This window comes from Eptatretus burgeri, unplaced genomic scaffold, assembly GCF_056783735.1.
Source record: "Eptatretus burgeri isolate ZD-2024b unplaced genomic scaffold, Ebu_testis_v1 Ebu_testis_scaffold_112, whole genome shotgun sequence".
Taxonomy (NCBI): domain Eukaryota; kingdom Metazoa; phylum Chordata; class Myxini; order Myxiniformes; family Myxinidae; genus Eptatretus; species Eptatretus burgeri.
Genome location: NW_028222062.1, coordinates 1,323 through 25,242, shown reverse-complemented (window position 1 = coordinate 25,242; position 23,920 = coordinate 1,323). Strand labels below are relative to the sequence as shown.

The 23,920-nt window shown below is 44.3% G+C and overlaps 1 protein-coding gene across 3 annotated transcripts in view; it reads right to left on the bottom strand.

The window, feature by feature from the left end:
- Window positions 1–23,068, bottom strand: part of LOC147007553 (uncharacterized) — a 34,578-nt gene extending 11,510 nt beyond the window's left edge. Inside the window, exons 1-3 of one of the 3 annotated variants that reach the window (XR_015054120.1) lie at window positions 22,912–23,060; window positions 8,462–8,611; window positions 8,043–8,237 (exon numbers count right to left, since the gene is read on the bottom strand). Coding sequence is in view for 1 of the 3 variants with exons in the window: in XM_085866901.1 (XP_085723027.1) it covers window positions 8,462–8,611; window positions 17,752–17,872 (271 nt within the window). In the remaining 2 variants the exon portion in view is untranslated. Of the gene's footprint in view, window positions 1–8,042; window positions 8,238–8,461; window positions 8,612–8,908; window positions 9,071–17,751; window positions 17,937–22,911 lie in introns of those variants that run through there. The other 2 variants (XR_015054121.1, XM_085866901.1) reach the window with 2 other exon arrangements.
- Window positions 23,069–23,920: the final 852 nt, after the last annotated feature.

Below are 23,920 nucleotides of genomic sequence, written 5' to 3'. Positions count from 1 at the left end.
TCGACGTGTATGTTGAGAGTTCGATGTGCATAATGCAAGAAACTCATAAGAACATACTTCAGGATTATAACCAAACTTGTGAAGTCAGCTGTAAACTATAATTACTCTCCCACCACCTTTTACCCACCACCCAAACCTGGGTCTTACTCAAATGTGGAAGCACAACAATCAAGCCAAGTCACTCTGATGAGAAAATTATTTTTCAACAATTCAAATGTTAAACCCCAACGAGGAAGGAGCCGCCAACGTCCACCACGTTTGACTCTCACAGACGACCTCAAAATAATGATTAAAAACACCAATGTGTGTGTATATATTGTTACGGTGCCGGGTGGTCGGCCACGAACCGACCGCTCTGACGGAGCCGCAAGTCGAGTCGGCCCGACCGATCGCCCGGAATATAGATCGCCGCCCAGAATATAGATCGCCGCCCAGAATATAGATCACCGCCCGGATAACTCCGAAGCCGCCGGGTCCTTGTACAAGAACCGAAATATGCCAATGGGCAGACCACGTGGGGTAGGGTCGATTGCCAATCTTCAATTTACCTCAATACCCACGTGATCCAACTACCGGGGTATTCCACCCTCGACGGAACTCGTACTGAACAAGCTGCTTAAGCGAGCCTGTCCCGTGAGCGATTCCAAGTGGCTTAATCGCCGAGAACCGGCGGTCCGAATGTCCCCCTTTTTCGGCAAACCAACGGCTTTCTAACTCCCAACACACGAAATGCTCAGTCAATGAAAGAATCGATGCGACGAGCTGAGAACGTTTAACAATTGGGGTATTCATTAATAATAATGGGGAACTATGGAAGCACGTAAGAGCAGAACTATACCGACTATACGAAATGCAATACAATCATTTACAGCACGCAAAGCACTTAACAGTTTCCTACTTATTAGACGGGCCCACGGACACACGTACGCACGCACGCACGCACGCACGCACGCACGCACGCACACACGCGCACACACACACACACACCCAATAAATGGTGGCTGATGCATTTAATAACAGACTCCAGCTTGGAGGGACAGATGAGTTGAAACCCAGAACCTATCTCGAACCTCTCCACCTCGTGTGGTCGTCAAGCTGTTCGGACCCGGGCTCCAGCGAGAGCGAGCTGGATCCAATCGCCGTGAGCCGCGATTCTTCCCGAGCTCCAGCGAATCCTCCCGCGCTTCCGAACACGTGGTGGTGGTGAGACGAGGCACCGATCCTTCCCGTCGACGCGTCGCTGTCTCGAAGAACCACCTCCAAGATGAGGCTGATGAGTCGCACCAAGTCGCGAACCAAGCGGCGAACAAAGAGCTCCACGAACCAAGAAGAGCCAGCTGAGCAACCAGCTCAACTCTCTTCCGATGAACAAAGCCTCTCACAACACGAACCAAGAACTCCGAACCGAGCAACCAGCTCAACTCTCTTCCGATGAACAAAGCCTCTCTCTTCGACAAACCAAAGCCAGAGCCCAAAAAGCGAACCGAGCCAAGCAGACCCTGAAGGTCTGCTGAAAAGCCAAGCCGAAGCAAAAAGCCGTCAAAAACCCTCCACCTCGCCAAGCAGAACCGAAGCTCACTGAACAAAAGTCTCAACCCTCGCCAAGCAGAACCCAAAGGCCTGCTAAAAGCCAAGCCGAAGCAAAAAGCCTTCAAAAAGCCTCCTCCCTAATCCAAGCCAAGCAGAACCCGAAGGCCTACAACTGAAAAGCCAGCACGAACAAAGCAGAGGATCTATTCTTTATTCTTATCGGCCCCCTCCCCCGCTCCCGGCGTGACTCATGCCCTCGTGCTCCATCCCCCGCTCAACCACGGATGGGAGGGAGTTGTTGATGTCATGAATCAAGGGACGGGAGGGCTCTTCTTCCTCTTCGCAGAAGAGGGGGAGGGGCGTCTTCCTTTGTGTTGTGATCGCTCACTAACTATGAAATTAAATCCCGCACCGCACTTAATCAATTTCTGCCCATTAAACAATGGAAGGTGAACTATCTAGGGAACAAGCACTTATCGCCATAACTGACCAAAGGAACCTGAATGTTGTGTGCAATCGAATTCCCAAATTCGTAACAATATGTTATCCTCATCCGGAACGTTTCGCAAACATGATGCGTTATCCTCATCAGGAATGTTTAGCTGACATGATTTGTTATCCTCATCAGGAACGTTTAGCTGACATGATTTGTAATCATTATCAGGAACTTTTAGCTAAAATGATGTATAATCATCGGGAATGTTTCGGTCACATGATATGTTATCTTCATTGGGAATGTAAGGCAAACATGATGTTATCTTTATTGGGACCAAGCACATACCACCTGTCGCTTCGCTGACGGGAATACTAAGAGAGGGGACAAATATATGGGAAGGTGGGGGGGGGAGAAAGGCAGGGTAAAAATGGGGAGAGAGGGACAGAGGAAGAGGGAGGGTGGGAAGGAGGGGAGAGAGAGGGAGGTGGGGGACAGAGAGGAGTGGAAAGGAGGAAAGAGAAAGAGAGAGACAGGTGGGAGAGAGCAAATAAGACCAAGGCTTACCTTGCCGTGTTTAACCCCCCGGGGATCTTTGACTGGTCGAGGGTTAAACATGACCATCACCGCCGCGCCTCAACACAAAGTGCCATTTCCTGTGTGTTTTGTATTTTACGGCGATGGCCCCGCTTCACACAGGGGCAGCAAAGGTTTCATAGGCTTGAACTGTGTCCTCCTGAACCAGATAGTACGGAAAACCGACTGAAGTACAACACAATGACTGGGAGATTACAAGTACCGGAGGGCAGAATGCCGTCATTGTTGCTGTGTTTGCCTCTAATCTTGCTTTTTACTGTTGAGAAGTTTCAGTTGCTCTGGATTTTTGTTATTCCCTGATTTTTGTCATCTTTGTGTACGTCTATCTTCCTGGACTTCTGCCTTTTTTCTTCTTGTATCTATCTTCTTCGATCTGCCTCTTCTTCTTCCTTTGTTCTTTGTTTTCTTGTCATCATTTTTCTGTCTTCCTCCTTCTTCTGTCTTCCTCCCTTTCTTCTCTTTCCTCTTTCTGCCTTTTTTCTCTTTCCTCTTTCTTTGTTTCTTATTTTTCAGCACTGAGGATTTCACATCACATTTCATCACAGTCTTTAATATTGGGTTTTTCTCATCCTTGCAGAGCTTTAGGAAAGACAATGTTGCATGTTTTTCCATGTGAAGCCAAGATAAAAAAGGTTTTTGCCATTGCAAACTGTGGAACAACCAACAAAGTTGGCCACGAGAAAAGCATGGGCTTTGCAGGGTGAGGCGAACAACTTTGAGTGATTGTCCTTGTACCTTGTTGATCCTCATGGCAACATTGAGGTGGACAGGGAACTGCAGCATTCTAAAATGAAATGGTTAGTCAGATGGGATGACTGGAATGCATGGAATGAATACAGTCAGGTCAGGTTAGATCTGTGACCCGCTACAGGTACCATGTAAACCTGTACTAACGTGTTCCATGGTCGGGTTGTCAACGACGAAACCGTCTCCCCCACCAGGTTTTTTGGTGAGGAGGGTGTTTGGATATGGACACCCAGCAGGATTAAAAACAAAATCTGTCAAAGGGCGGAGGAGCTCTTTGTGAGCCAACGGCCATCCATATCTAGTGCCCAACTGTGTCTGCGGACGTCCTCCTGCAGTTGGATTACTTTTTATTAGGAGGTTGGTGGCAGGATTTGCACTCCGGCCACCGTAAAACCCTTCATCCCGCAAAACACAAAAAAGCAAAAAAAATCTGAAAACCCACTCCGTGGGAGGACCTCCTGTGCAGCTTCCCTTCGGAGGGCAGCTCAGCGGATGATGGGATTTGGGCAAAGCCTTAGGGACCCCCAATCTTTGATGATAGGAGGGAAACCAGGGGGTAACATTCCAGGAGAGTGTGGGAGAGTGTGTCGGAGTGGTGCAGAGGTGTCGTCCACCAGACGGCGGTCTCCTTGGGTTAACCTGAGGCGGTCCCTTCAGGTTGGTGCCTGGAATGTCCTATCCCTAAGAGAGGATGATCACCTGTCTCTGTTATCATCTGAGCTCAAGTGTTTGGACATCGGTATTGCAGCACTCTCTGAAGGCCCTGTCACACCTTGACGATTTAGCCAACGTATGCCTGAAGTATGCAAAATTGGGCTAAAACGCCGGCACACGTCGAATACTTTATGGGTAAGTTTGTATACGTAAAGAGCACGCTGAAAAACACTGCCATACGTCGTAGTACGCTGGCTTTCATCGTTGTACTTTGTGGTTGTCCTCAAATTTTAACATGCTTGAAATTTTACAACGCATGCCAGCGTGTGACTCACACGTTCCGCGACGCTGGCCATAAGTTGCAGGCACGTTATGCGATCGTTGACACACGTCGAGGCACGTTACTTGTAAGTTACTCATAAGTCGAAACACGTCGAGGTAATGATTAGCATTCCCGAAACTTATTTATAACCTATGAGTAACGTGTTGTAGGCACGTTATGCGATCGTTGACACACGTCGAGGCACGTTACTTGTAAGTTTCTCATAAGTCGAAACACGTCGAGGTAATGTTTAGCGTACCCAAAACTTATTCATAACCTATGAGTAACGTGCTTTGAACCCATGAGTAACGTACCTCCAACGGATATTGACGTATGTAGACGGATGTAATTGACGTCTTCCGGACGACCACAGAACTTACTGAACGTGTTTCTAATTTACAACTACCGTATAATGGCGTATTGGCAGCGTTAAAAAAAACAAAAAAAACAACAATAACTTCCGATTTTTCGTCACGTACCGTTACGTCATGTCCGATTGCCTCTTCAGTTTGCTCATGTCTTATTCTTAGTTCCTCCTCTGTGAATATTTTCTGTTTGAGGATATTGTCACGTCGACGTCAAAACTTAAAAGCAAATGTCCGAATATATTTTAAAATTTGTGATAGACTAAAAAAACAAAAACAAAAAAAACAAAAACAACAACAACAACTTCAGATATTTCATCACGTGCCTTCACGGAGCCAAGGAGAAAAAAATAAAATGTGCCTTGATGGAGAAAATAAGTTTTGGGTATGCTAAACATTACCTCGACGTGTTTCGACTTATGAGTAACTTACAAGGAACTTGTGTCGACGTGTGTCAACGATCGCGTAACGTGCCTACAACTTATTCCCAGCGTAGCGGATCGTGTGAGCCATACGGCGAGTACGTCGTAAAATTTTCAGCTTGCTTTAAATTTCACGACGTACTAAACGTACCACGAAATATGACAGCGTACTTCATCGTTTTTCAGCGTGCTCTTAACGTATACACAACTTACCCATACCGTATTCGACGTGTACCAGCGTTTTCGACACATTTTTCAGAGGTCGGCATACGCTGGCTAAATCGTCAAGGTGTGACTGCGTGGTTGACACTTCCAATTCTCAGGCGGTTATGATTTAAATCGGCGAGCGGCAGGTTTTTAACAGGCTACGCCACGAGTTCGTCGGCGATACGTGCAGCACGCTCTGCCTAAGTTAAACTATCGTTGGGCAGAGGTTGTGAACGCCGACAACAGGCTAAGCATTCGTTGGTATAAGTTATCAATAAGACAACGAAACGTTCTGTGCCCGTTATTAATATGTTATACATACGACCAACACGTTATGAATACGGCCAAAACTCAAAAAAACCCATCAAAATTTCAGCGTACGCCAACGTTTTACATACATTTTTATACGTTGCCTTTGCTGGCTAAATCGTCAAGGTGTGACAGCGCATTGAGGTTCGGAGACCGGATTGCGGTGAGATAATGGTGGGTGGTTACACCTGCTATTGGTCTGGTCGCTCTGATGGTTACCATACTCAAGGAGTTGTTGTAGCTGTGTCCAATAGGCTGACCCCAATGATAATTGAGGTAACACCGGTCAACGAGCGTATTATGAGACAAAGTATTCGTCACTCCTTAGGTGTCATTTCCCTGGTCTCTGTCTATGCTCCGACTGAGGCGAGTGATCTCACCGTGAAGGATGCTTTCTATTCCACGCTCGAGTCTGTGGTTGATCAGTGCCCCAGACGAGATACTCTTCCAGTCTTGGGGGATTTCAATGCATCGACTGGAATTGATAGGGATGGTTATGAGGTGTGTGTTGGTCCCTATGGGTCAGGAACTATGAATCAGAAAAGCACTAAGTTCCTTGACTTTGCAAGAAGTCATGGACTTAGGGTGGCTGGTTCATGGTTTCAGCGCCCACAAGCTCATCGCTGGGCTTGGTGTTCCAACGCTGGCAGTGTGGCAAAGGAGATTGACCATGTCCTCGTTGATGGTCGCTGGAGGATGATCCAGAACTACAGGGTCCACCTGCGTGCTCAGTTCCTCAATATGGACCCCAGGCTTGTTGTAGCAACTCTAAAGCTGCACCTCAAATCCGGGAGAATGGTACCATCCCAGCCTCGGCTGGATGTTGGCAAGCTCAAGGATGAGAGGGTAGCTGAGGAGTTTGCGAACAAGCTGAGTGGACACTTGGGAGGTCTGGGTGCTTTTGGGGGTCCTGAAGAGTTGTGGAGTGCCTTCACTACCATCGTCCTTGATGTTGCCGGTGGATGTCTTGGAACTCACCGCAGGGCAAAGAAGAATTTTCTCTCTGAAGGGACACTGGATACCATTGACCAGAGTCGCAGCGCCAGGCTGAATGGCAGAGCTGAGCTGTTCAGGGAGCTGAGGCATAAAACTGTACGTGCAATAAGGGTGGAGAAGAAGGCCTATGTGCGAGGAATCTGTGAGGGGTAGAGCATCACCTGTGAACAGGTGATTCTCATCCCGCTTACAGGGGAATTCGCACATTGCGTTCATCCAAGCCCATCCCTCGGAGCACTGCAGTTAGAGCAGAGAATGGTTGGCTCTTGCCAGAGGAGTCTGAAGTGAAGGCCCGCTGGGCCGGTTACTTTGAGCGGTTGTACCAGGCTGATCCACCAGCTGTCAAGTTGGACACCAAGGCTGTTACAATCCCTGTTGCTGACCCTCCAATCAACCGTGGTTCACCTTCGCTTGTGGAAACACGGGCTGCGGTGAACCGGTTGAAACGGGGTTCAGCTCCAGGGATCTGTGGCATTCATGCTGAACTTCTCAAGGCTGGTAGAAATGCTGCACTCGTGTCATTGCATGCAGTTTTGTGCTCTGCCTGGAACACAGGCATCATCCCAACTGACTGGAAGAGGGGCCTTGTTGTCCCTCTCTAGAAAGGGAAGGGTGATCGCCAAGACTGCAACAACTACCGAGGGGTGACGCTGCTCTCAGCGCCGGGCAAGTTCTTTGCTCGGATAATTATTGATAAGGTTCGCCACCATCTGCTTGAGCACCAGTGTCCAGAGCAGTAAGGCTTCACACCAAAGAGGTCAACGATTGACCGTATCCTTGCTCTTCGTGTCCTCACCGAATGCAGACGAGAGTTTCGACAGGGGCTGCTTGCAGCCTATGTTGATCTCTGTAAAGCGTTCGATTCAGTGAATCGGGATGCCTTCTGGAGGATTCTTGGTCTTCGTGGGGTGCCACCAAAACTGATCGATCTGATGTCTGAACTCCACTCTGGTACTGAGAGTGCTGTGAAATGTGGTGGTACCATCTCTGACATATTTCCAGTTGTTACTGGAGTTCATCAGGGGTGTGCACTGGCTCCCACACTTTTCAGCACTTATATGGACTGGATTCTAGGGAGGATGTCGGAGAGATCAAGCTGTGGTGCCTCGTTTGCGAATGTCAAGATCTCGGACCTTGATTTCGCAGATGATGCAGTCATCTTTGCGGAGACTTTCGATATCCTTTTGGGGGCCCTCGAGGTGCTGAATGAGGAGTCTGAGCTGCTGGGATTACGGGTTTCTTGGGTCAAAACTAAGATCCAGGCTTTCAATGACATCGTGGATGCTGCTGTCTTGTCTCTGTCGGTTTGTGGTGAGGATGTTGAGGTCGTGGAGAGATTCGCTTCCCTTGGCAGTGATATTCATGTCTCTGCTGGCTGTGAGTCAGAGGTCAATAATCATCTGGGTCAGGCCTGGGGAGTCATGGATTTACTGGATCATGGGGTGTGGCGCTGCCGGTACCTGTGCGGGAGGATAAAAGTCCGAGTTTTCAGGTCCTTGGTGCTTCCAGTCTTGCTCTATGGATGCGAGACTTGGACTCTGACCAAGGATCTGAGACGGAGACGAAATTCCTTTGGTCTCAGGTGTCTTCGGAGAATCTCACCGAGGATGACTCCCTTTTCCCAACTCCATCCTGTGGTGTGACTTCTTCCTTTCCTGGACAGAAGAGACCAAGCTTTAGTGGGATGGCATGTGGTGATGATGACTGGTGGCAGCAGCGCACACACATGCACATGAATCGTGATTATACACACACATGAATCATGATTCATGATCGCACACAGGTATACATGCATATGTACAAGGTCCTCAAAATAAATACAATAAACCAAATAAATACAATAAATGTAAACAAACGCCACTGCCTCTGGGATACTCACTGCCAACGATAGGAGCAGCGGCGGCTTGTCCACGGCAAGGTCTTCTGAAAGAGAGGAGTTTCCATTTGTTGGAGAATGACATTCTCAGTCGGTGGGTTGTCCAATTAGTGGAGCACTGGTACGGTTCAGCAGAGGACCTGGGTTTGATTCCTGGTTTGGGCACATAGATTTCCCACAAAACAGGATTATGTATGTGTCAATATAGTGTTTTAATTTCCGTTTATTCAAGAAAACATCCTTGGTAAAGACATTCAATAGACTGATAGACACAAGGTTGACATCAGATGAGCAACAAAGAATCATGTTGAAACAAATATAAAATCACGAATATCACAAGCTGAATTAAAACACAATTTAAACAAATATTATACATGTACTTGGTATAAACACCAACATCACAGAATTAAGCATTTCGGTCAAAAAAAAATATTGTCAAATGTTTTATACCTTTGTGTCTTACACTGAGGTAGGTCGAGATGTTTAGCATTTATGAGATGAATATTATATCAGACACAGGATGACAGGTGGAAGGAAGAATGCCACGGTGACGATCAGACTTTAGAAATCAGAGAACATAGTCTGGGGAAAATTGAAATCGTGCTCAGAGAACTCGCTGAAGCCAGCAGGAAGGGGGTGGGGTGGGGGGGGGAAGCACGAAGATGAACAGGTCAAAAATCATCGTAAAGTTCCCCCTTGTACCTCGTGGAGAAATCAAAATAAGACGACGACATCGTGCGGAGCACCATACTTGCGAAATCCAAAAAACAAATTTTACATAAAAATAAATCGTGATTGAATTAAATGACCAAATATGCAACTCCTCTTCAAATTTCAAATCTATGCGTGGTTTCCACAGGGTGAAGCCGAGAAAGGTGAGAGGCAGGAGCACCGGCCCAGAGGGGAGAGCAGTATTCCATCAGGCTGCGGACGAAGACTCTTGGTTCTCCATTCAGATTTGGTTCATTCATGATGCTTGACTCTCTATTAACATCATGGAACATTTTTACTCCCCTTGTATTTACCGTTTCAATCTTAAGTTCTTATCTTGCACTTTTATATCTGAAGATAGAATTTCATCAACAGCTTGGGAAATCGGGGCGTTGTACAGACCAACAAGCCCGCTGTCGTGAAATACACAATTAGGTGTCATATTCATGAACATGACTACAAGCAGGACAGCCAGCTTCAGGATTCTGCCATTGGGTCGTATGCCTCATGATGCAACACATCCTGTCAGAGCACTGCATCAGAACAGTATTTTTGTCAAATACAAAAGGCGTTTCAAAAGTTGTGACATCTGGGCATTCATTGGAATTCTCGAATTGACTTTTCGTATTTCATTTATTTGATCGTTATTAATTTTCTTGCACGCTTGTTATCTAATATTAGTTTCATTAACCTGGCATTGCATGTTGTTTTAGACCTTTGATTATGATCCAGAGGTTGGCCACTTCATGCAATTTAAGTATTTCTAAAATCGAGCCTTGAGGCTTCGTGTCCACTTCCAACAAATCCAATTATTTGTGGTGACCGTGTATGGCGTGGTTGCATATTCATGTTCTCCAGAATCCCAATATTCAGATTCAATGACCTGAGGTAAGGATAAACAGCAGATGTGATGACCCACAAACTGTTTCTGGGGTTGAGGCATTCATCAAGAAGGATCTCTGTGTGAAAGTCACAACAATTCCCACAGAGGATGGAAATTCTCAAGGTAGCATTTTCATCCTCAACCACAAACGCTCAGGCATCTACATGGTATCGGCAAAATGGGTCCTCGAACCTGAGCACTCATGATTGACAGCAACGACTGGCATCATGTCATGTGTTTTGTGAATTGTTCAACGCATACCTTGCCAACTACATCGCTTACCTGGTAACCGGTGATGAAATGTGGATTCACCACTGGGATGTAGCAAACCAAATTTGACCCCATCCAATAGAAGCACGAGTGGTCACCATCACTCAATAAATAATTTTACACCCCACTCCTCAGCTGGGAAATTCAAACACATCGAGTTGAAAATTAAATCATAGTCAAATTCAGCAATTCTCTGTGTGTTTGTTGTTGGTTGTTATCTCTTTATGCGGGTTCCAGAAGGTGGAACAGAGAGCACTTACTGGTCTCGAAGTTTGTACCTTCATGTGTGTCGTTGGTTGTTATGTCTAATTGCGGGTTTCATGAAATGAAACGGAGACCTACCAGGTCTTAAAATGTGTGCGTGTGTGTGTGTGTGTGTGTGTGTCGGTGTTTGTGTGTATGTGTCTCAGTGTGTGTGTGTGTGTGTGTGTGTGTCTCTGTGTGTGTGTGTGTGTGTGTCTCAGTGTGTCTCCTTTGTAACTCCAAAACTGTAAAACCGAGCAACCTGAAACTTTGCATTGCTATGAAAATTCCAAGAAAATTCAAGAGTGAAAATTGGTTGTTTGGGTTAATTAAAACACCCCTTTTGAAGATAATTAATGGTATTATTCAAATATATCCTTTATTGGGTGCATCCTCAGCCACCTCACTCTTTTGGGTCTTAAGGCCTCTCCTGGGTCACCATGTTGGGGTCTGAAGCCACCAGGTTTTTTTGCTTCCTCAACCACGCCTTGACTTGGAAGAGGCCACAATGATTTCTTGACGATAAAATTGTTTTTCCACTTTCCTCACTCATATTATCGAAAGCCTGTTCATCAAAGCCATGAATGGCTGCATACATCACTTTTGTAAGTGCGAATAGTTTTCAAATGAGGAGCTCGGAGCGATTTCCTGCATTATATAAAACAATTTCCCACGATCTCCTCTCACGAGTCGTATAACTAATCCGATATACCGATTTACTTCAATCAAGCAAGGCTCTGTTCCCTCCTTCTCCACACATACACAAGAAAATGTGAAATTTCCAAAATATTAAACTTATCTTTTTCACAGTTTGGAGAATTATATTTGGTGAAGAAAAGATTTAGAAATGTGCCAAAATTGAACCAGCTTCGTTGAGGTAAATGATTTAATGCAGTCACTGCTTGACATCACACCCTGTCCCCCAAAGGAACTGCTGATTTATGGCATCCACCAGATCTGTGCCTATATTTTCAGAGATTTAGCATCATCAGTCACGTGATTCAGCAGCCATATTGTTTAACAAAAAACAAAAACCTTCAAAAATCTTCTTGGCTGAACAAGTCAAGGCGAAACGTTACAGGTCTGACCGGCTGTCCATGAGGAACAAAAGATTCACACATATGACATCATAGGTCACATGGTTTGGCAGCCATATTGGATTTACCCGAAAACCCAGAAGAATACAACACTCAAAATAAGTCCTGGTGAGGGTCTGCAATCTTGGATTGTTCTTTTTCTTGATATATAATGTATTTATAGAAATATCTCATTCATCATATTTTTACGATTCTTATTGCATTTCACTAATTATATTTGGTGTCGTTTTGTGATCTCAAATAAAACTGGCTGTCGCTCCCTGTGTTGGCAGATGTGTGACGAGCTCTTTTAATCCATTGACAAGTTCAGTGCTGTCTGAGTGAATGTCTGACTGGTTATTTTAATCCATTGACAAGTTCAGTGCTGTCTGAGTGAATGTCTGACAAGTTGTTTTAATCTGTTGACAAGTTCAGTGCTGTGTGGGTAAATGTCTGACTGGTTGTTTTAATCTATTGAGAAGTTCAGTGCTGTGTAAGTATATGTGTGACAAGTTGTTATAATCTATTGACAAGTGCAGTGCTGTGTGAGTGAATGTCTGACTGGTTGTTTTAATCTATTGACAAGTTCAGTGCTGTGTGGGTAAATGTCTGACAAGTTGTTATAATCTATTGACAAGTTCAGTGCTGTGTGAGTGAATGTCTGACTGGTTGTTTTAATCTATTTACAAGTTCAGTGCTGTGTTAATAAATGTCTGACGAGTTGTTTTAATCTATTGACAAGTTCAGTGTTACATTTGTGAATGTCTGAAAAGTTGTTTTAATCAACTTCTGAATGTCTGACTCGTTTTCAATCTCTTGATAAGTTCCGTTCTGTGTTAATGAACGTCTGACTAGTTGTTATATTCTATTGATAAATTCAGTGCTGTGTTTGTAATCATCTGACAGGTTGTTTTAATCCATTGATAAGTTCATTGCTGTGTCAGTAAACATCTGAATGGTTGTTTTAATATTTTGATAAGCTCAGTGGGGTGTGTGGTTATACCGAAGTCACATTTGCTCTGCGGCGAGGATACGGCGGCCGTGCGCCCTCTGAATTGACAGAAACGTTCGGTGGCCGCAGAGTTTCTGCGGTGGCCTCAGGGTGGCCCTACGCCGTTTGGCTATGTTTTACAGGCCATCGGGGTCGCTGTGGAATTATAGCGCGGAGTTATAACTTTTTTCATTTCTACGTTGGCCGTAGCAATTCGACAAGCCGAAAAAAAAACTGGTGAAAATTTTTTAAAAAGAACCCACTCGTTACCGTCCGTCTGGCCGCATGTTCGCCTTAGGGCCCCCCTGCGGTCGCCTTGCAGGCACCTTCAGGCTACCTTGCATCTGCCTTGAAAATGATATGGCCACCGCAGGGATGCCATTAGGTCACCATGCGACATCAAATCAAAGATCGTACGGCAACCCCACGTTTTCGGTCTCCATAACTTCTAAATACGCCGTGCGGCTCCCCGAAAAATAAAAACATATGTGACTGCTACACTTGTGTGACCGTGGAAATACTGCGGCCGCCGTATAATTATAGTGGCCAGAGATTTTGGAGACCCCACGGCCGCCGTGGAAAATGTGACTTAGGTTTTACTCTCAGTCATAATTATTTCACCTGTAACCATTCGATACAATAACTTGTTCGGAATATTTCCGTGTGAGACAGGTATTCGTACAATATGGAATTGAAAAGCATCTCGTTTATCCAATAATTTGATATGAAATTTATTACTATTGAAATCGATTTGTAATTCCAAAAAATAAACTGAAGTGTGAGATTGGTTTTCCTTTTTTAATTTGAGTTATTTTGGATATACATCATGAAGCTGATTAAATACAAACCCATCATTAATTTCGAGTGAATAATCAATGAATCTAAAGATGTTTTCACACCTCTCGCAGTTGTTAGTTCATTCTTGCAAATGTTCTGGACCCAATCAGACTCGTACATGTGCAGGAATAAATTTAGAAAGAACGGAGCCAGATATGAACCCAAAGGTATCTCCACTGTCTGCTGGAGTATCTTGTTGCCAAATGAAAATAAACTGTTGTTTTGAAGAAATCAAATACTTTCTTTAAGTTTACTTTTTGAACAACCACATGAATATTGATTTTTCTTTATGGACCAGTTTACTCTTTTTTGATAGACTATGATGTAAACTTCATCACTTCCTGCAAATGTTTTATCTACCGTTCTGTCCAACGTGGTGATGAGCTCGGCATGTATAATATTTGTGTATAATGTGGGGAAAATTTTACAAAAATCACAAGTTCAAAGACATTTCGCCTTTTCCGTGATATGAATGTGCGGATACTGTCGATTATAGGTTTGGAAATATCAGACCCAGAATTTTAAGACCAGAAGAAAAACACACACACACACACACACACGTCTGTTTCTCCAAAATCGAATTCAGTTAGGCTCCTTTCATCTGAGGTTTCGACCCTTTCAGAGGTTTCAAACTTTTTCTGGTTACTCGTAACAGACATCTGTCAACCGTTGTTCAGCATGCCAACGCAAGGTTTCATGGAAAGAAGAACGAACGTGATGGCCCAGAAAATGAGGAGAAGGTTGTGGATTATTCCAACATAGTATTATTTGTGTAAACTGTACGGCCGTAGAGCCACAGACTGTAAAAAACAATTTCGGCCACGGTAGGCTCTGAGGTGTGGTACTATATCTTCAATTGGATGAGCCATTTGGCAAGGGAATGCAGTTCACTGAAAAGGATCAAGATGTGGGTGCTTAGGGCCGCAAGACCAGAACATTGAGAGTCCTGGGGGAAAGCATTGACAGATGATTCTTGCAATTGTAAAGATCACAAAGTGAGTGCTGGCTTCCTGGTGAAAGCTTGTGTCCCCAAGATAGAGGTGTGTGATACAGAGTAGGGATTGAATCATGTATTGAAGAGGAACATTTGTTGCCTGCAAAAAACTTCTGCATTTTGAGCCGTGTCTTTATCCTTTCCTGTGTTGCAGTCAGAGGACAGATGACACGAGTGAATAGGGATGGTTGGGAGCTCTTGTGTGCAGGTCTTTAGGGATACAGGCTTGCGATTAAGGAGGAGTTGATGGGGGAGAACGAGTACTTTGAGAAGTTCAGTGACATGCTGTTCATTGGCAACACAGAATAGAAGGTGCCAATGGACAAAGTTGATGCACATACTGCTTACCTGATGGGTGTGGTTTAAACCCAATGCCGGCCGGATGCAAACTATGACCTGATCACTGGTAATGTACAAGGAGCTGGGGCACCAGACGATCCCGCCTCAGCGTGGCAAGAGGATTGTACAGTGGCTGCACAGACCCTGCCACAAAATGGTGATTGGTTCGCTCCTCCTGTGTCACCTGAGTCTATGATAGCCTACTTGGAGTAGTGACCAGCTAAAGTTAAAGCAGAAAGATCTTGAGGTGGGAGAGGTATCTCCAGCAACAGAGATGACATTCTTATATATAGTGAGAGCTGTGGTTGTGTGGCTGAGTGAATCGACCACAGAGGATACGGTTGATGCCAAAAACCTGTTGGAGCTCAGCATCTGCAAGCCCAAGGAAAGGGCGGTGGGTGTGAAGTTTGGTTAACGTCTCACTGCCTCATCGAGTCATGTATTGGCAAGTAAAAAATTGATGACGTGAGAGAAGAACTACACCACCGTGTGGAAGAAAGGACTTGCGATTGTGGGGGGCATCAAGACATTTATGTTGTACATCTGCAGGACTGAATTTTTCTGTAAGGCTCACTTGGCTGCGCCTGGATGTGTTTGAGGAGTGTGGAGTAGCCGCTGAAACCCGAATCCTATCCAGGTTCCTCCTGATGATGCAGGCTTTGCTCTTGACTTCTTCGGGTTCCTTCTTGGTCTTCTGTTTCATTATGTTTGTAAAATATCCTTAGGCTGTCTGCCTGGTGTTGGCTTAAAGGTTGGAGTGGTGGGCTTTGGATCTTAGGGTCATGAGTTCAAATCCCTCTCAGCTGTTGAATTAATACCAGGTGGGGTTAATTCGGCCTGTCATCCTTCCGAGTTGGCAAAATGAGTGCCAGCATGCTGGTATACTGTGTTGGAGTGGTGACCCATCTAGGATTGTGCCCAAATGGCCAAGGAGACTGCTTAAGCAGCACCAATGCTCTGCACAATGTATGGTCCCAATGTCCTCTCCTCCTGATACTGTGTGAACTGTGTTCCCCTGCTGACGGACCTGTGGTAGGTTGTACATGTTGCTGCATTTGAGCTGGGGAGTAACTACTGAAATCTATCTGTCTGGGTTCTCTCAGACATATTTGTTCTTTGTTCCTTTCATATTTCCTTCTAATTTTTTTATCATTCTTTTCGTCATTCTAATTCTGGCATTTTCTTCTCTTTCATCTCCATATTCTTCTCCTTCATTATCCATCTTTTGAAGGAGAAGTGAATTTTTGCAGAAATCTTTCTGAAAGGCTCACTTGGCTGGACATGGACAGGTTTGAGGGTGGTGGAGTAGTGGCTGAAACCCAAATCCTATCCAGGTTCATCCTGATGACTCCATCTTTGCTCTTTACTTATTTAGGTTCCTTCTTTGTCTTCCAGTGAATTTTCTTAATGATCATCAACCAATGCTGCCACTGGATAATACAATGTTTCTCATGCAATAGAATCATGTGATTGGCAATGTTTATGCACACCGACTCCTTTGGTGAGGCACTTGCTCTGAAACAACTTCCCTTCTCTTCCTGGAAAGAAAACCTGACGAAGGCAATCTCAACTCATTCCACAAAGCCTGCAAGAAGAGTGTGTCCACTCCCAGGAGAGGCAAAAATCACCATCTGTCCAATGTCAAGATTGAACTTTCAAACGAATCTCCCTCCTCCAAAACCTGGTGGAGCAAGTTGTTAAATCTTTCTCTGGAGTATGCTCCCCTTCCATCCCTGCTCCCCTTCCATCCCTTCCTTCTGGTCAAATGGCACCACAGCCGACTCCGCTCACCACAGTCAACAAAGGTGGCCTCCAAAGCCAGTCGCCGACTGGGCATTCTCAATTGTACAAAGTCCTTTCTTATCACACTTAGCCTTGGAGTTGGATCGGAGTTTTCATCTGATGATTAATGGAGTACTGCTAATCCCCTCTGAGCTGGCACACCTGCCTCACACCTTGCTCAGCTTGATGCCATGAAACCAAGGCCTTTAAGATTAATGGAATCTCCCATGACAAAGCTGACTCATATGGGCTGATCACTTTCCCATCACAGACAAGTCAGTGATCTCTCTGTCTTCCACTGCCTCCTTTCTTGTCTTGTACCCTCTGCTCTTTCAGTGCTTTGTACCCCCTCTCCCCCACTCCAGGTTTCTGCAAGGCTCACACGGTCCACCATCAACCCCCTTCTGGTGAAACGACCTGAATCCAAGATCACTGCTCAACTCCAATCACTTGCTCCTCTTTTTTCCTGCCTGTCGAACCAACATCCACATCCTCTTCAATCCCATTCTTCCCTCCATGGCTTTAAGACAGCTGTTCACCACCATCTCAGATCAACCCCCATCTAAACTCACGATCTCTTTTTCCCCCAAATGATCCTATTCCCAAGTCTTCCCTTTTTCCAGGTTATTGTAATTTCTCTCCATCTCCTTTACTCCTTTGCATTTGTTGGTTGTTTTATTTTTCCTTTTCTGTTTCATCCCAACCTTCCCGTTCTTTCTCTTCCAGTGTTTCACTCAACTTGTGTACAGCTTGTTCACCACCACATGTTCTTCTCCCCTCTCCTTAATATCACTCATTTACTCTGCTGTTGGTGTTTCCCCCTTTCCATTTTTTCCCCTTCCATGAGCCTTGATCATGTATCCAAAAAATAAAATAAAATAATTTTAAACCCTCACTTTCATCTGATCTTTGTTTTGTAAATTTTCACCAACGATGAATAAACTTTTAACAATTTATTCACGTCCTGAAAATCAGCTTCCCTGTTTTATTATGATGCAATTTTCACACAGGTTAGTTATCATTGTTACCTTTACTCCTCGTGCTGCACAGTATACATCTTTCACTCCTTAAATTAGACTAAATCCTGCTTTCTATCGCTCATATCTCACTGCATCGGGAATGTTTAGTGAAATACACTTATCATCGCCATTCATCATGATGTCTTACCAGACGTCTCCTTTGACACTTTTCCCAAAACCAGAGCAGCAAAGGGATAACCAGTAGCCACATGACCAACATCACCAGCACCACCATGATGGAAAAAATGAAGTAACTGATCAAAATCCATCGGTGGAGTTTACTCGATAACCAGCTGGCGCTTACGTGTGAACCCATTCATAGAAGGTTTTCTCCTGTGTAGACAAAGCATAAAAAAGCAAGAATTAGAGCCGAGTCAATATACAGTGCCGATAGAAAGTCCACACCCCCTTTCAAATTTTTCACCTTTTGTTTCCTTATAGCCTGGAATTGAATTACATTAAATATGAGACTTTTTCCACCTTCATTAACACATTGTAACCCACAACTTCCAAGTGAAAAACAAATTCTACAAATTTCAGAAAATTAATAAAAAATACAAAACGAGAATATCTTGGTTGGATAAGTGTCCACCCCTACCACTCCCTTATAATAGCAATTGTAAGTAACCTCAGGTGGAACCAATCACCTTCAAAATCACACACCGAGCTAATTGGCCTCCACCTGTGTTAAACTGTAGTGATTCTGATTATTTCAGAACAAAATCAGCTGTTCCTGGAGGTTTACTCTTCTGGGTAATGAATTACACAGCAAAGACTCAACCATGAGCACCAAGGAGCTTTAAAAAGACCTCCGGAGCACAGTCAAGACAATCATTAAGAAGTTGAAGGCATATGGAACCACCACGACCCTACCTAGATCAGGCCATCCCTCCAAACTGGGTGACCAAGTCAGGAGGAGACTGATCAGAGAGGCCACCACGAGGCAAATGGCAACTTTGAAAGAGGTCCAGGCCTGTATGGCAAAGACTGTTCACTATGTGCATGTGACAACAATATCCCAAGCACTCCACAAGTTTTGCCTGTACAGTGGTGTGGCAAGAAGGAAACCATTACTCAAAAAAGCCCATCTCGAGTCCAGTTTGAGGTATGCAAAAAAACACTCTGGAGATTCTGAAGATATGTAGCAAAACGTTTTGTGGTCTGACAGAACCAAGATGGAACTTTTTGGCTAAAATGGAAAATGTTACGTTTGGCCCAAACCCAACACATCAACCAAAGAAGACCATCCCTACTGTGAAACATGATGGTGGCAGCATCATTCTTTGGGGATGTTTCTCAGCAGGGACTGGGGCACTTGTCAGGGAAGAAGGGAAAATGGATGGAGCAAAATACAGAAAAATACGAGAGGAAAACCTGCTGCCCTCTGCAAGAAAGCTGAAATTGGGACGGAAGTTCACCTTTCAGCACGACAATGACAGGAAGCACAGAGCCAAAGCTACACCAGAGTGGCTAAGGAAGAAAAAGATAAATGTACTTAAAAAAAATTTTTTAAGAAAATACTTTCTCATGAATAATTTTGTTTTTGGCAGTGTATGGCACTTGGTAGAATACACACCTCCGCCAGACTGAACAGTTTAGGAACTGAATCCCACTAATAGGCCAGATCTGAATCTGGACCTGAACCAAAATCCAATTGCCTTGTTCTTGTCACCGACCCAACTCATCCACCTAGTTTTGTCATAACTCATCCACAAGTTTTTGAGAAATGTTCTTGACATTATTTTTGGCTCCATGATTCTCTCCATAATGACAAATCAATTTTAAAAACTTGTCGTATTCAGATCCGGATCTTCACCCAAACAGAATCAATTTGTCGTCACACACCCAACCTATCCACCAAGTTTTCATCCAAATCCGTACATTTATCGAGTATTCCTACTCTACTGCAACTGTTAAAATCGCAATAGAATAAGGCGCAATATTATTGTTTTGCCAGAAGCAATCATGGCCGACACTCTGCACGGCACAGTCATAAATTTCATATCTTCTTCTTCTTCTTTCGGCTGCTCCCGTCAGGGGTCGCCACAGCGGATCATCCGTATGATCCGCATAGTGATTTGGCACATGTTTTACGCCGGATGCCCTTCCTGACGCAACCCTGGTCGCCTCTTACGACACAGGGATATGGTACACCTATTTTAACCGGGGTATACACCGGCCCAGTACACTGGTACTCACTTCGCCGACCTCGGAAGGATGACAGGCTGAGTCAACCCCCTGGTGTATTAATCCAGTGGCCGAACGGGGCTTGAACTCAGGACCTTTTGGATCCCAAGCCGCTGCCCTAACCACTGCGCCAACACCAGGCATACAGTCATAAATTTCATATATTTTATTTAATTATTGAATGTTTTCAACTTTTTAATGTCTCTTAAATATCAAATTAAATTTTTGGGTGGGGGTAAGCAAATTGAAGGTGGGGGATAGGAGGCGGGTGGGAATGGAGCAGGGGCGGGGGATGAGTAGGCGGAGGCAAGCACGCCCTGTCCAGTCCATGTCCTTCGAGTGTGGGTGAGCTGGTGAGGGTGGTTGAATGAACAGAATCCGTCTCTGAGGGGTTTCGGCTTGTAATTAATATTATCTGTTATTTCTGATACTTGTATATCTAATACAGCTATTTTAAATTTCGAAACCGATTTTTTTCAATCTTTTATTGTTGTTGCAATGCTTGTGGTTGATTTTGGAATGCGAGATTTAGGTATTTGCTTTTTCATTCAATGTAAATCGATTTTCTCATATTAATTTAAACATGACTATGGAGGATTGAATAGTGGGTGGTAAACTGGCCACTTGGGTATATGGAGGATGGAATAGTGGGTGGTAAACTGGCTACTTGGGTATATGGAGGATGGAATAGTGGGTGGTAAACTGGTCACTTGGGTATATGGAGGATTGAATAGTGGGTGGTAAACTGGCTACTGGGGTATATGGAGGATTGAATAGTGGGTGGTAAACTGGCCACTTGGGTATATGGAGGATTGAATAGTGGGTGGTAAACTGGCCACTTGGGTATATGGAGGATGGAATAGTGGGTGGTAAACTGGCCACTTGGTATATTGAGGATTGAATAGTGAGTGGTAAACTGGCCACTTGGGTATATGGAGGATTGAATAGTGGGTGGTAAACTGGCCACTTGGGTATATGGAGGATTGAATAGTGGGTGGTAAACTGGCCACTTGGTATATTGAGGATTGAATAGTGAGTGGTAAACTGGCCACTTGGGTATATGGAGGATTGAATAGTGGGTGGTAAACTGGCCACTTGGGTATATGGAGGATGGAATAGTGGGTGGTGAACTGGCCACTTGGTATATTGAGGATTGAATAGTGAGTGGTAAACTGGCCACTTGGGTATATGGAGGATTGAATAGTGGGTGGTAAACTGGCCACTTGGGTATATGGAGGATTGAATAGTGGGTGGTAAACTGGGCACTTGGTATATGGAGGATTGAATAGTGGGTGGTAAACTGGCCACTTGGTATATGGAGGAGTGAATAGTGGGTGGTAAACTGGCCACTTGGGTATATGGAGGATGGAATAGTGGGTGGTGAACTGGCCACTTGGGTATATGGAGGATTGAATAGTGGGTGGTAAACTGGCCACTTTGTATATTGAGGATTGAATAGTGTCTTGTAAACTGGCCACTTTGTATATTGAGGATTGAATGGCGGCTTGTAAAATGGCCTCTTGGGTTCAAAGGGTCAAACAAACACAGAAAAACCTCTTTCCAACCCTTTGCTGTTTCTTCAGCTCAGTGCGATAATCAATCCATGTTTAATGTAGTTTCCCATTAAACACTGTAATTGAAGGTGATCACTGATGAGGAACAGTGGTAAGGCGTTCCTCTGATAAGTTACAGTACAGCAGGCCCACCCCAAACACAGGTTTCCTCATCACGTTTTCCCGTTATTGCCGTTGAATTATCGTGATAAAATGTGCCGATCGTGGAATGGCTCCCTCGCTCTATCATGGTCTGACGCGGAAGAATACACAACCCCGCAACTCAATCTCACCTCACAGCCCCACACTGCGCTCAATCGTAAACTCAGTTGCCCTTTCGATATCGTGCCACACGGACTGTAATCACGTGATTTAGTTTGATATCACGTGATATTGATATTTTTGCGAGTCTTTTAATTGTGGGGTATTTGTTACAGTAAATTGTTTTGAAGAAGAAGAACATGTGGGGTGTTCTGAAGATGAAGATGATGTTGGGTTTTCGTGATCCAAGGCAAGTGATAAATTATAAAATATCAGTAAAAGCTTTAAAGGTAAGAAACAAATTAATTAAATTATGAGGAAGGTTGGTTCAATTGGGAAGTAATGAGAAAGGAAGAAATAAAGAATGAACCAAGGAAGGAAATAAGAGGCAGAATGAGTGATTTTTTTTTTCAAGTGAAAATATTTGTTTGTTTTGAAATGAGGGGGAAATAAGATAAAGTTGAGAAGTGTGAAAGAGAACACTTGGGATAAATAGAATGAGGTCCATATCTTGAGAGGTTTTGTTCGTCTTCATGGAGAGGTGTTTGATATTCAAGTGCGAGATGGCCGCTGTCATGGGACCTTATACAGTGGTCTATAGGGGCATTCAACACAAGGCAAAGCAGATAAAGATCACCTTCTTCATTCACAAAGTTTGATGACCCTGACGACCCTCAGCCAGGGATGGCGACGTCATCTCAATAACCTCCAACGTTCCTCATGATCCTCATCATCATCATCATCATCATAAGAAAGTACAATGTCATTTTTACAACTGTAGTTGAGGAAAAAGTCGATACATTTTAGAGTTGGTTCCCCTAATCCTATTTTTCCCATGAGGTCTTGATTTTGTGCATTGCAGTTTTGGTCAACATGGAATTTTTCAGGAACATAACCTGTATGAATGGGGAGGGTCTGCTGCACTCACTTTCATCAGGAAGGTTTTGCTGACATGATGTGTTATCCTCACCAGGAATGTTTAGCTTACATGGATCCAGGGTTGACCTGTTCGTGTTTCCATCTGAGCCAATGGCTGATCACGATGCAGTGAACCCAGGTTCAAATCCCAGACACCGTTCATGTTTGTCCAACATCTATCAATATCCTTGATGTACTGTATATCGGTTTTATGGAAAAGTATATCGATGTCCCATGTCTTTGTCCTGCCCATGATTAAATGTACAAGCTCCTCGATGAGCTTTAGATCGCTGTTATAAAACTAAATCCACTTAAAATCTCATTTGATTCAATTTAAAAAATTCACGAACAACATCCATCTCATTCAATCTGCCAAAAGTTTTCCTCACCTTTACGGGGCAGGTGAAAACATTCTGGACAGCTTTTCAAACAAGGTTACTTCTTTCTTGGGAGGAATGGTAAACATCTCTGGGTGGGTTCTCTGAATTGATTTCATGATTCCCCATGAATACCAGATAAAGTAGAAGAAAAGACAATTTGTGCGAAAACTGCTTTCCTGCAAATCACAGAAACAAAAACAAATAAAAAATACAAAACATTGTTTTTTGTAAATCTGTTATCACCACAATTATTACCATGAGCTCTGGGAACTCCCACCCAGTGGTGGGATTACCCTTCTTGGCTCAACTTTCTCATTTTTAAAAGATCACAACATATTATTAAGGTTTCGGGGTCGACAGGTGGGCTCCTGTGGGGTCTGATCGGACCAGCTTCCCTGACTTCCGAACCTGAAGCCGACAGCTACAGATATCTCCGCGACCCGACATATTGCTGAGCAACCATGGACACCATCTGAGAAGGTCTGTAAACGTCCCCACTCCAACACTCGCGTTACCTTTCCGTTGATGTCGCCCCGCTCAGATGGGGAAACATTCTCTCAACATCCCACCTCTTATACTGATTGTGGTATGGACGAGCGAAACCAAAGGTGTGGCATTGGCTATGCATATGGAGCGAATCAGTGGGGCACAACTTCCCTTCTATTAATAACATACACAATGTAAAACCAATGAAGGAAGGAAACAATTGAGCGGGTTTGGAAACAACAAATCTTGTATTAAACAGGCACTTCTTACAAAGATTCAAATATGAACAGAAATGCAGTGTCACATCAGAAACACTCTTACCCCAAGCACTCAAAAAACCCATTACACAACTGGTCTTCATTATTACAGAATGATACAACATTCATCCGGGGAAATTATAGAGAGACAAAGGGACAAAAATATGCCGGGTTGCATCATTGACCCCTTCCTCACCCGTATGTGAGCAGTCTTGCCCCCCCCGGGATCTCAATGAGGTGTTGATGCAGGTGAGAGGAGTGGGTAGGAGGTGCGA